Raw genomic sequence first — 12,662 nt, forward strand, 5'->3', positions numbered from 1 at the left:
TTCTATGAATTCGTTCAACTTGTGTCCTAAGAGTTCTGATATTCCAATTGAAATGTACCTCTTTTTAAGATAAAATATTAGACTACGACTGCCACTTTAAACATAAATATTTTATTAATGCTTTGAGAATTTTAAACAGCGTGGTTTGATCACGTTCATGCCCACTCCTTTCCTCAATTCACTTGAAATATTATTATACATTTCTTGATAAATTCATGCATGGAGATAGTATTTGTAGATCATATCTGTGCTCCCCAACTCCCCTCTGACACTCCACCTTCTGCTTCTTTAGATTTATTTCAGAAATCCTAGTATACTCACACACACAACCTCACAAAACAAACCCCCAAACAAAAACAAAGACCAAAAAAAAAAAAAACCCATACATGCAAACAAAACAATGAAAATCCAAAAACTAAACAAAAAACAACAACACAAAACAAAATCAAAAGTTCAAATATTTTGGAATGGTGCATTGGGGGAAAGTGAACCAGTTTATGCTTATGAGCCTCTCTTACACCTGTCTGTGAACCTCCTTGCTACCCAGACGTTCATGTATTTCCTCGGAGTTTAATTGGTCTTTATTTGTGCCAATCACTGCAGCAGCAGCTAATGCCTGATAACCTTGTTTTCTTTCTTCTAATGAAAGCAGTACCTACTCCCCTGCCCCCTTTTAAGGAAGAGAAGAAATTTCTTGTTTATTTCTAAGTCTTACATAGAACTAGAAAAGGGTTTTAATAGGCCTTTATAGAGAGGCAGTTATTCTTTTCTGTGCATGGAACGGTGAATTAGGTAAATTACATTGTTTTGGTTGGATTATTCATGCTTGGGATGTTGATTAATTGCTGAGATTTTGGTATCTTTGACTGTGTGTTACATATTTTAGAAAGTAAAATATCACTTACTATGTATGAATGGGTATTTGACTTTCTAGACTCCATATGTGATTATGTACTACAAGATTCTCCTTGTAACCCATTATTGAAAATTGTCCAAAGCTGACTCTGCCTCCCATCCAACCTCCCCACCTTCCATGCTGACTGAGACAAGAGGGGGAATTCCAGACACAGGGAAGAAAACTAATTCTGCACCCATTCAGAGAGAAACCCATTCAGTTGCTTTGAAACAGAAGGTCCTTCCCTGAGGGGTTAGGATGCCGCCAGCCTGGGATGTCATGTGGGCTGCAGAGAACCAGCAGGGCAATTTTGACAAGAAAAGTAAGCACTTATAATGTGGTATAGACTTAAATGAATAACTTTAGTCTGCTCTGAATTTTTTCCCAGAAACATTTGGGTTGATTTGAAACTGCTTTCCTGTATGCAGAGACAAGTTTTGTGTAACAGACCCATACTTATTAGCTGTTGGAGTTCAGCCAGGTTTTTTTCAACCATTTTATTACTTTGGCAGGTGATATATTTGAATTCAGTTGGGGGGAGTAAACTGAAAAGTAACTGAATTTAATTTAATTGAAATGTTTGTCATTTGAGAACTTGTTTTGCAGGTACAGAGAGAACTAGCTAGTTATTTCATTGGAACTCCAGAGTAATTTTGTCATATGATATAAAGCATTAAGCAGTTTCATACTGGGTCAAATTATCTTTTAATAAAACAGAAGAAACATTTACATCTGAGTTGACATTCCTTTACATCAACCATTTGAGTTTTATGTCATAGTTTTTCTTTGCCATCAGATGAGAATGAAATAACAAAATAATTTGAACATTTTTCTCTCAAGGCAACAGGAGTTCAGGGCAGTGAGAAAGCAGTCTCTGAGGCATGACTCTGTAAACACATGGCCAGCACCTATTCTGGGTAAAGGGTTTGAAGGCAATTTTCTTAACCTATGCTGGCTTCTTAGAATAACTCCTGGTTTGCCAATCCAACCCTAGGAGTTGGTTGGCTCGAGTTAGTAGATCACCCAAGTTTACAAGGCAAGTTTGAAGCTTGCCTGATCTATGTGGTAAGAACTTATTTTAAAAGCAAAAACCAAACACACACATAAAAAACAAAACAGAAGAGAACAGAATAAAACAAAGCAAAGCAGGCAAAAACAACAGCCAAGATGTTTGATCATAACCCCAAGTGAAAAAAAAAATTACATTTCACATGGGAGGTGCTGTGTTTTTCTCTGTTTATTTAAACAATCCTTATTTTGTTGCTAGAAATAGGGAAGGTGAGAGCTTACATATTTATAATGGACCTATTTTGTCAGGAGGGATAGCTCCTAATATTTAATGTTAGTGAAAACATACATTATTGAATATACAGTCAAGCTTTATTTAGTTATTTATTTTTGCTCACTTGCCATAAAAGTTAAATAAGCCAAAATAAGTTAAGGATGAAACAGCAAACCTGAGTCAATTTAGCAACAACATAAACAAATTCAAATAGCCCTAACCAAGGTGAACGGCACCGCCGAGTTATGAGTGGGTGATAGTGTACATATTAGACATTCTTGTAGAAGCTGTAGCCGCCTGCAGCCACATATGAACTGGAGACCTGGAAGAGAATTCTGGGGATAAACGGGAAGGGGACGAAAGAGAATTGAGTCAAGACGACAGACTGCCTTTACTATTATTTAGCCAATATATATAGTTTTTAGAAAACAACCCTGCCCCCCCCCCCCAATGGCCTCGAATTCCTTGGATCTTCTTCTCAGCAGGTCGCTTGCTTCAAGTCACGAAGGTTTCTGCTGGTCTCCAGGTGAGACTGCCCTGAGGCAGCCTTTGTTGTTAAGGTGAAAGCGGCTGTATTGTTCCCAACCGAACAAGGGCTGGAGATAACACCAGGGGAAGGGTGGAGGCTGCCAGCCAGGAATGTCTCAGCTTGAATAGGATGGTCTGAGAAGTCCAGCTAAATGTTGTGGGGGAAGGGACAGAAGCCACACAACCAAAACCTGGTCCTGCACAATTAAGCCACAGCTGACAGACAACAAAAACACGCGTTCTGAATTTCATCTTCTAGGTGCCAGATGTAATTCTCAGCAAAGACAATTACATCTTTTTTCAGTTTAAGCCCCACAAAGCATTTCCCTGGCATAGAAGTCTAATGAATTTCAGTGTGAGAACAGCACCACTGCCATTCCGAGCAGTAGGGAATATCAGCTAAAAGCACAAAGCTGTTGAGAGACTTCGGGACTCTGCAGTGGCATCTGCTGAGGTTCGTTTCCACCAGCTTGGCTAGAAGCTGTGAATACTTTTTGATAAATGTAGAGATAATTTCATAATATTTACTTTCACTGATTAGAAACATAGCTGTTCATACTCTTAGAATTTAGAAAATAAGAAAAAAACATGGAAATCTCAGTGTCAGGGCACTTATAAAAACTTGATAAGGTTTTACTGGATTTTGGTTTGGTCTTATACACACATCAAATGGCCTCTGAAAAGATGTATGAGTTTGGTATTAACCTATATCTTAGTTTATATTTTTATCTCTTTCAATAGTCTTCAAGGATAAAATATTTCATGGTTATGTAATATTCCTTCTCTGGTGACACCAAAATTTATTCAAAATATGGAATTCCTATATAATGGTTTCCATTAAACTTTCCTATAAAGAGTATTTACCATAAACGTTCCTATCTTTGATTAGTTTTTTGAGGATACATTATAAGGAACACAATTATAGATCCACATTTTTAAGTTTCTTGATAGGCACTGTGAAGCATTTTCCGAAAGTTTAATTCTACTGGCTGAATTACAGCTATAGTCTCTCTACAAAATACCACCAGTACAGGGATAGCTAAAGCCACATTTGGTAGTGTGTTAATTGTACAAAAGGACACTGGACAGTTTAAAAACAAATCTTACACAGCCTTGCATTTTAATTTTTCTTTAAATGGAGTGAGTTGTATACAGGGGTATGAAATTCTTTATAGACAAGAAAAAAACTGCACTACAACCAACTTCATCATCATCATCATCATCATCATCATCTTTATCATCATCATCATCTTCCTCTTCTTCCTCATCCATTTCATTTTCCTCCTCATCTTCCTCTTCATTCTTTTTCTTGCTCCTTTCAGCCTTGACCACTCCCTTTTTGCTACATTGGGTCTTCCTTTAGTTCTGTAGGCAGCAATGTCCTTTTCACATTTCTCCTTCTGCTTGGTGGTCTTCTCATAGGCCTGCTTGTCCTCTTATGGAGTGCTCTACCACATCTCTCCTAATTTCTTTGCGACATCACCAAGCTAGGATATTTGTCTTTGATTTTTAGGCAGTACTCAGAACAGAACAAGAAGAAGGCCAAAGGAGGCCTCTTGGGTATATTGGGGCCCTTGAACTTCTTTTTGGTCTCTCCTTTGGTGGTGGTGGGTGGGGTGTTTGGTGGATAGATGTTTTCATTTCTCCTTCACTAGCCTTGTCAGTCTTCGCCATGTCTTCACATTTTCTGTTTCCATTAGCAGACATGGTCTTCCACCTCTTTGAGTTCTACTTGGAGAACTCTGAGAAGTTGACAGAAGCATCTTGATGCTTCTTCTTGTATTCCTCCTAGCAGGTTTGCACAAAGAATGCATATGAAGACATTTTGCCTTTCGGCTTCTTAGGATCTCCTTTGCCCGTGTTTAATTGATGTTCTTCTTCAAGGCAGTTCTTCTTCTTCTTCCAGTGCCTGTCAAGCTTTTGCTTGTCTAGGCGCTGTCTCTAAGGAGCTCAATGTAGGGCTCAGCACATTTCTGAAACAAATTCTTTTCTCAATTTCAAACCAAAGATGCATTTAAAGTTGAATTTCAAGAAAGACTTACACACCTGTGTATCTCGAGCGACTGTCACTTAGTTAACCTGTAAATCTAAGCTTGCATTTCCTACCAGGTTAGGAGGCTTCTTAGTACTGCTCTTACTATTGCTACACATAAAATTAGTCTTAACTGCTTGGACAAATGGTAAGACACCACACTAGGAAAGGTCAGGGATAAGTCTAGAAAGAAAATCATAATTGATTAGAAAGACACTGACATTTTTGTCTCTTTTATTTCTGCTGTTATAACAGTTAAGAGCAATATAATGATATAGTTTCCTAAATTGGAGACCTATTGCATATTTAGAAATCTATATTAATCACACCTACATTTCTCAAGGACATTTCATTGACAAAGTATACCTATTTGGTAAACAAGGCCTTTGAGAAGCATGTATTTCCCATAAAGAGTTTGAAAGTATTTACCATGGAAATAAGTTCAGTTCTGTGGTTGAAAAGAAATTGAATCCATTCCAATCAGATAGCCACTGGGGCTCAGACTGTTGAGTATTTATTTATCTTCTGTCTCCATTTGTACAGCAATATGAGAACTGGAGACCCAACCAGCCAGATAGCTTCTTTTCTTCTGGAGAAGACTGCGTTGTGATTATTTGGCATGAGAATGGTCAGTGGAATGATGTCCCCTGCAATTACCACCTCACCTACACCTGCAAGAAGGGAACAGGTAAGGGGAATTGCTCCTAGGTTCTAAATCTTCATATCAAATGGCAACAGAGTCAGGAAGCCAAGGTTGCACCCTTGGAGTTACAAATTAGACCTGCTTTGTCCTTTTTTGTTGCCTAAGACTGTTTTGCCAGTAGAATGAAAAGGTTTGTTTTCAATACTGTCCTCACTTCAGATTTCACGATTTTTAAGATAAAAAGGTGGCACTTATACAGGCAATCTGCCCATAACAACTTTCAGAAATTGCTGGCCTGTAGACATTTTCATCCTGGTGAAGAGGATACTAAAGACGTTGACAGCAAAACTGTTGGAAGTATCATGCAGTATTTAGTATTGTTTTTGTAGGAAGATCTGGAGCCCCTGACTCCTGTTCAGGTGCTTCAGTGAGCTGAGACTGCAGAGCTGAGAAGCTGCTCTAGAGGGGGCTACAGGCTCCTATTCACTACAGTCTCCATCCCAAGTAGTCACTGTTTTTGCCCACATTTGAACATTTTTAAGCATCCCCTAAGAGGTTTATTTTCTACTAGTAATCCATGGAACAAAACTGTCATCCCTATGCCTTTAACTGAGTGCCTTCAACATTTGATAAACAAAGGCATTTGTAAAGGAAGTTTCAGAATGAGAATTGTTTGGTCAATGTTAAGCAGAAAAACAACAACAACAAACAAACAAACAAACCCAAAATTAAAAAACAAATACCAAGAAAGTTGAGTTTGAAGTATGGATATCTGATTCCTAGGGCAACCAAGACCCACCTCAAGAAAGAATACAAACTACCAAAGCAAATTGTAAAATACATTTGATTTGTCTTTGAATTAAACTATGATAAAATATGTGCAGGGTGTGTGTGTGTGTGTGTGTGTGAGAGAGAGAGAGAGAGAGAGAGAGAGAGAGAGAGAGAGAGAGAGAGAGAGACAGACAGACAGACAGACAGACAGACAGAAAGAGAGACAGAGGGAGAGTGTGTGTGTGTGTATGAGAGAAAGATAGATAGATAGATAGATAGATAGATAGATAGATAGATAGATAGATAGATAGATAGATAGATAGATGCTAGTCAAGACTTAACACAACAAACTGTATTGGGAAAGAGAACATTAAGATGGACACAGTCTTAGTCTAGATGAAACTCTGCTGCTGTCTATGATTACTCTGCTGATCTCTGATCCAGGTTAGCACTTATCTTCAATGCCTTATCTCCATAAGCAGCTTTCTGCCTGTGCATTTCCTCAGCATATCTGCAGGGAACTGGTAAAAATAGCAAATATTTGCTGTTTTCCCTTTTCCCGGATAACAAGTCTTTAATAAACTGTTTGTCTTTATGCAAATGTTGTGTTTGCCCTCTGTGACCTCTGAATGGCCACAGCATCATGCTTTTCATTGTTCTGTTTTCTAAGTTTGTTTGTCCTATAGCACAGTTTCACCATAGCAACAACATTGACACTTTAGCAGGGTACATATCTTTACTGTGATTGACTGTCCAATTTGTCAAGAATGCTTATCATCCTCCAGGCCCTCTGTGGGATGAATATTGCCCATATTCCTTGCCTCCATATTCCTTCCTCACTGTGCCAACCAGAAGACTCTACTCATGGCAATAGTCTCTGGGAGCAGGTACAGTTTAGAGAGAAAAAAATGGTTGAGAACTTCAGTTTTAAAGCCAAGAAAGTTTCATGTAACATGTGCTAAATTTCCCAATGTGGAAAGAGTTTTGAAAGATGCTAACAGGACTTCATTAAAGAATGGATTAGTCTCTCATGGCTCTAGGAGAATTTTATAATGTCAGTGTTGACAGGCTTTTTAAATAGTCTCTTAGATACTTCATACACCTATAAGCCTACAGGCTCAAGTAGTTCTAATTATTTACAGGTAAGATGCTTAATACATTGAAAAGCAGCATTTTTAAAAGAATTCCTTTCTTCCTGCTGTCTATACATCTTTGGACCATCTTGATGGTGTTTCCTAGTCAAAATTCCTACCTGAGATAAAGACTTTGTTTGTTTGCTTTTCCCTGTAGCATTATCCCAGAACAATAGAGTATTTGTTTCCAATATTTTGAAGCTTACATAAGAAGAATCATATTATATATGTTATCTATACCTTGCTTTTTTGTTTTTTTGCTCTTTTGCCTAGTTGTTAAGATTTATCAGTATGAATGTATGTAGTTGCACATTCTCTGGTTTTGCAGCTGTGTAAGTGGTTCATTAGTTGCGACTACGTTTTATTGATAGGTTCCCTTACAAGTGAATATGTAGGTGTCAGTCAATATCTTTACTGTTATAAATAATGTTTCTATGAAGAGTCCTAAATTTGCTCTTGGTAGACCTCCATGAGTTTCTGTAGGACATACTTTCAGGAGTGATGAAGCTGAATCTTAAGATCTATATGTCATCATATTTACTAGAAAATGTCAAACTACATCCCAGACATGTAGCAGCCCCCACTCCCACCAGCCAGGAGTGAGAGGCCCCTGGCATGTCACTTCTCCAACAGTTGATATTATTGGACTTGAGAAATTGGGGCCTGTCTGGTGGGTATGAAATATTATCTTTTTTGGTTTAATTTCCATTTTCTTGGGTATTTGTTGACTGTATTTTCATGTATTTATTAGTTGTTTGTAGATCTTCTTTAATTCACTTTTTATTCACAACTTTAATTTTAGTAATTGATTCCTTTCTCCTATTGTGATTTGTAGGGTTCCTATTATATCCTCATTTCTAATCTCTTGACAGTGATATAGTTTATAAATATATTCTTCTAGTTCATAGCTTTTCTTTAGTCTCATGTTTTCTTGTGAAGATAATTCATACTTTTAATGTTACTTTGTTGTTTCAGCTTTTTTTGTGCTTTGAAAAGGGTCTTTATGAATCCTAAATCATAAAGACATTTGGTATTGTTTGCTGAATGTTTTATAACTTTGCCATTTGTGTTTGTGTGTTTAAGCTACCTAGAACTGGCTTTCCATGTGTTCTATGAGGTAGGGAAGCAAATCTATTTTGTCATATGGATATGCAATTGTTCATGTTTTAAGACTGCCTCCTCTACTGCTCTGCCATGTTCTCAAAGAGCAAGCTTATGTGCTTGGATTGATTCCAGCCTAGCCTCTTAGCCTTGCCACTACCATAGTCAACCGAGGTATTTTAGCTTTTTAAAAATAATATTTACATACAAATAGTTTGGGGGAAATCATGCAATTATTTCTTAAAAATAATAAAAATAAATTCAGCTTCTGATTTATCAGTACAATACAGAACCACATATAATCTAATATCTAGTTGATTACTTTAATCTTCTCTTATCACCATAGCCTCCTTCTACCTGAAGTTTGCCAGTATCAGGATCCTAATATAGCTTTTAATATTATGATAAATGTGGTATGTAGGTGCAGGCTGGATAAAGCTGAAGTAAATTATAATTAAACCTGAATTTGTAATTGAGAAACAATGTATTTATAAATGGCCTTCTAATATTAGATTAAACAAACCCAATATAGGCTAAACAAATCTCATATAGATTAAACAAATGTAATCATTAAAAAATTATTTTAATATATTAAGATTATGAAGTATAAACTCCATAGTTACCTCCCCATTTCTGGTGTGTAGGAAGGCTAGGTCAGTCAGTTTCCATCACTACACGGACCAGGCAGAGTAGTATGAGGTTGTGATAAAGATGTGTGAGGAGTAGAAGAAGAATGATCAGGGGTTCATTGTCCTCCTTTACTACATAGTGAATTTAAAACCAGCCTGGGCTACATGACACGCTGTCTCAAACAACAGACAGACAGAGAGACATACAGACAGACAGACAGGCCTGAAGCTGGAATATTGTCCACTCTTCCCTGTCTTAATATAGAATATATAGGACCAGCTAACACTTTATTTATACCTTAAAGTGTATGTCTATATTTCAAATCAATGGTGTTAAAGATTATACTGGTTTTGCTTTGTTTTCTTGTGTTTTTTTTTTCTTGGAAGTGATAGTGATCGTTCAATATTGGAAATACATTAGTGCTCCAACACAAGATGGTTAATAAAAGATGAGAGATAAAAAGGGAAAGATGTTAGGTGCTTTTTATTCTAGAGATATTTTTTAAAAGTGACATTGTAGATGGATAGGTGTTTAATAACATTTAATAACATTTCTTTTTAATAAAAATAGAACTCAAAATGACATGGTCTGAGATAAAAATCTACATCCAGAACCTCAATCTAAATATTTAAAATTATTTCCATTTTAAAATTCTCTATAAATGCCTTTTACAAAGGTATATGATTGAGGCGCTGAGGTGTTAAAGTAAAGAAATAGAGCTAGATTAATTCTGATGCTTACACTAATTGAAATGCTTAGATTTCTGGGAAATAACACAATTTGCTTTTTCTTAGTTGCTTGCGGCCAACCCCCTGTTGTAGAAAATGCCAAGACCTTTGGAAAGATGAAACCACGTTATGAAATCAACTCTTTGATTAGATATCACTGCAAAGATGGTTTCATTCAGCGTCACCTTCCAACTATCCGGTGCCTAGGAAATGGGAGATGGGCAATGCCTAAAATAACCTGCATGAACCGTAAGTGGTCCTTTAGAAAGAATGGACAGCCATGCTTTAGCAGATACTAGACACCTACATTTTACCGGTGTGGTATCAGTAGTTTAGGGTATGGAGCAAGTAATACTGTTGTGTTTTCTTTCTTTCTTTGTTTTCTTCCATGTAGCATCTGCATACCAAAGGACTTATTCTAAGAAATACTTAAAAAATTCCTCATCAGCAAAGGACAATTCTATAAACACATCAAAACATGAGCATCGCTGGAGCCGGAGGTGGCAGGAAACGAGGCGTTGATTCTTAACATGGCGAACATATACTTCCTTCACCATTTCAGCCAAAGCCCTGCCTTTCCGTGCCTTTCCTATCACCTCAAGAAGAATTAGCAGTTGGTTTGGATTTGGGGACTGCCGTCTGGTCATTTGGGGTGGCTGTACTCTTAAAATATTTTCAGTGAAACATGGAATTTTGAAAAAGTGAATAAAATGAAAGAAAATGAGCGAAGAAGAGAACCATTTTCAGCCTATCTAATTTCTTTAGTTTTCTCTCTCTCTGCCTCCAGTGCAGAGTGTTTCCTGTACACCAGCCTACTGTACTATTTAAAAATTGCAATTTCAGCACCGATGGCCGTGTAAATAAGATGATTTAATGTTGATTTTAATCCTGTATATAAAATAAAACATCACACTCGGTTCAGGCATATTTAATGATGACTATGACGCTTTCAAGATCTCTAATCATTGGTTTGGCTGCTATGCGATAGTTTGCTTAGGCTGGAAATGGTTTTGTCTACCCTTTTACTGTCAGCAAGTTTGAGGACGGCTTTTCTGGACAACCAGCAAACAGCATCTTGCAGGTCTCTGCACGAGTGTCGGCCACGGGAGCCACGCTGATGCCTGGCTGATTCCCGGCTGATGAAACTCTCGGAGCTCCAGGGTGTAACTCTGCTTTGCCACGTTCCTTTTTCTTCACTTACACGAAGCGCCTGAATGGAGGACTTTTCTATGACCTGGAACACTTTTTTTTAGGGGTCAAATTGCTAAATATTAACTCAACCGGGTTTCCTTTACAATGGCTTTCTTAACACTAACGCTGGTAAGGTAACAGATCAAGGTATTTGGAATGGATAGAGACCAAGGGTTGTGGAGGGTGGGGGAGAGGGTGTTTCTTAGAACAACAACAAAAAAACCATTTTGTACATATAACCATTTTAATCCTTTATAAAAGTTTTGAATGTTCATGTATGAATGCTGCAGCTGCAAAGCACACGTAAATAAATGAAGTAAGCCATACGGATTTAATTTATTGGATGTTATTTTCCCCAAGACCTGAAATCGATGTAGTATGCTAGTAAGTTTTCAGTGTTAGCTTTTATATTTTCTTCATAGTTTGAAACCTTATAATATAGGTACTCCCTCCCAAGTGCTTATTACAGAGAATGGAAATGTGTTTAGCTATCCTTAAGTGGTATTTGCCCATTCCAAGCAAGCATAGATGTGTAGAACAGTGTGGCCATTGCTAATCGTTAGATAGCATGTATGTATTGAAGTTTTCACCTCACCCATTTACCCCTTGCATTTGAATAGTGGTTGCTGAAGATGACGTCTGAATCCTTATCTAGGTCTTTTAAGGCTCAAAGTTAAAACTGCTCACAGAAAGAAGGCATTTAAGGCTCACCGGTTCCCTTCATTGATAACAACTTACAGAAAAATTACAAATAAAATGTGAACAGAAGCAAACTTTGAAATGACACAACTAAGCAAGCATTGAAGCACCGTGCGGTGTCCCATACGTATGGGCAGACTTTGTGTTTTATACATCAGATCAAAGTAAATACTCAGCAAAGAAGAGTAGAGGAAGAGCAGACTGGGGTTGGTCCTATGTTGATTGTTTCTCATGAAGCCTCCTTTGGCTTAGAGGGAATGACCGTGCTCACTAGCGTGTCTTAGTGTCTTAGGCAAGGTCCTAGGTCTCGGCAGTCAATGTAATCCATCCTATGTGTTCTAGAGCACAGAAAATCACTGTGTTGACTTACTAGGGCTCTTTTCATTACAATGCACATAATACTTCCCTGTATTTATATTATAACATGTATAGTGTAAAATGTGAATGACTTTTTTTGTGAATGAAAATCTAAAATCTTTGTAACTTTTTATATCTGCTTTTGTTTCACCAAAGAAACCTAAAAATTCTTCTTTTACTACATTGTGACTTGTCTGTTTATTTCCACCTTTAAGCCCTAACATACACAAATATTTTATGTTCTGGTTTCATAACAAGCTCTTTGCCTGGATGAATTAATTTTATGGTTAGTGAAGCAATGACTCCACGCACTCAGTCTAGCCGTGTGTTTATCTCCCCACTGTGCATGAATCTCCCATATGGAAGAGTTGTGATAAGACAGTGATGGCTTCTATTGGAGACTGCTTCCCTGTGGAGCAGCCAAGTGCTCACAGAGGATCATCTCCCAAGAAGCCGATGATGGATGATGACCACTGTTACTTATGGAAGGAGAGATGGCCATTGAGAGATGAAGTTCTTTTTCTATAATTACATGGTGCATGAAGAAAACAGATAATCTACAGAACTTGTGTGATACAGTCAGAAGAAACTTAAAATGTCATGTTCCTGGTTGCTATCTATCTAGAAGCTTATTTAGGGGCTAAATGATGATATCTAATTATCAGATGATGT

General features: G+C 37.4%; 1 protein-coding gene across 2 annotated transcripts in view; it reads left to right on the top strand.

The window, feature by feature from the left end:
• The window catches only part of Vcan (versican), a 104,232-nt gene extending 92,030 nt beyond the window's left edge, over positions 1–12,202 (top strand). For both annotated transcript variants that reach the window (XM_052159789.1, XM_052159787.1), the window contains 3 exons: positions 5,281–5,425; positions 9,810–9,992; positions 10,138–12,202. In XM_052159789.1, coding sequence (XP_052015749.1) covers positions 5,281–5,425; positions 9,810–9,992; positions 10,138–10,265 — 456 coding nt within the window. In that variant the 3' untranslated portion in view covers positions 10,266–12,202. The remainder of the gene's footprint in view (positions 1–5,280; positions 5,426–9,809; positions 9,993–10,137) is intronic.
• Positions 12,203–12,662: the final 460 nt, after the last annotated feature.

The sequence above is a fragment of the Apodemus sylvaticus genome, chromosome 16 (genome assembly GCF_947179515.1).
Source record: "Apodemus sylvaticus chromosome 16, mApoSyl1.1, whole genome shotgun sequence".
Classification (NCBI taxonomy): Eukaryota; Metazoa; Chordata; class Mammalia; order Rodentia; family Muridae; genus Apodemus; species Apodemus sylvaticus.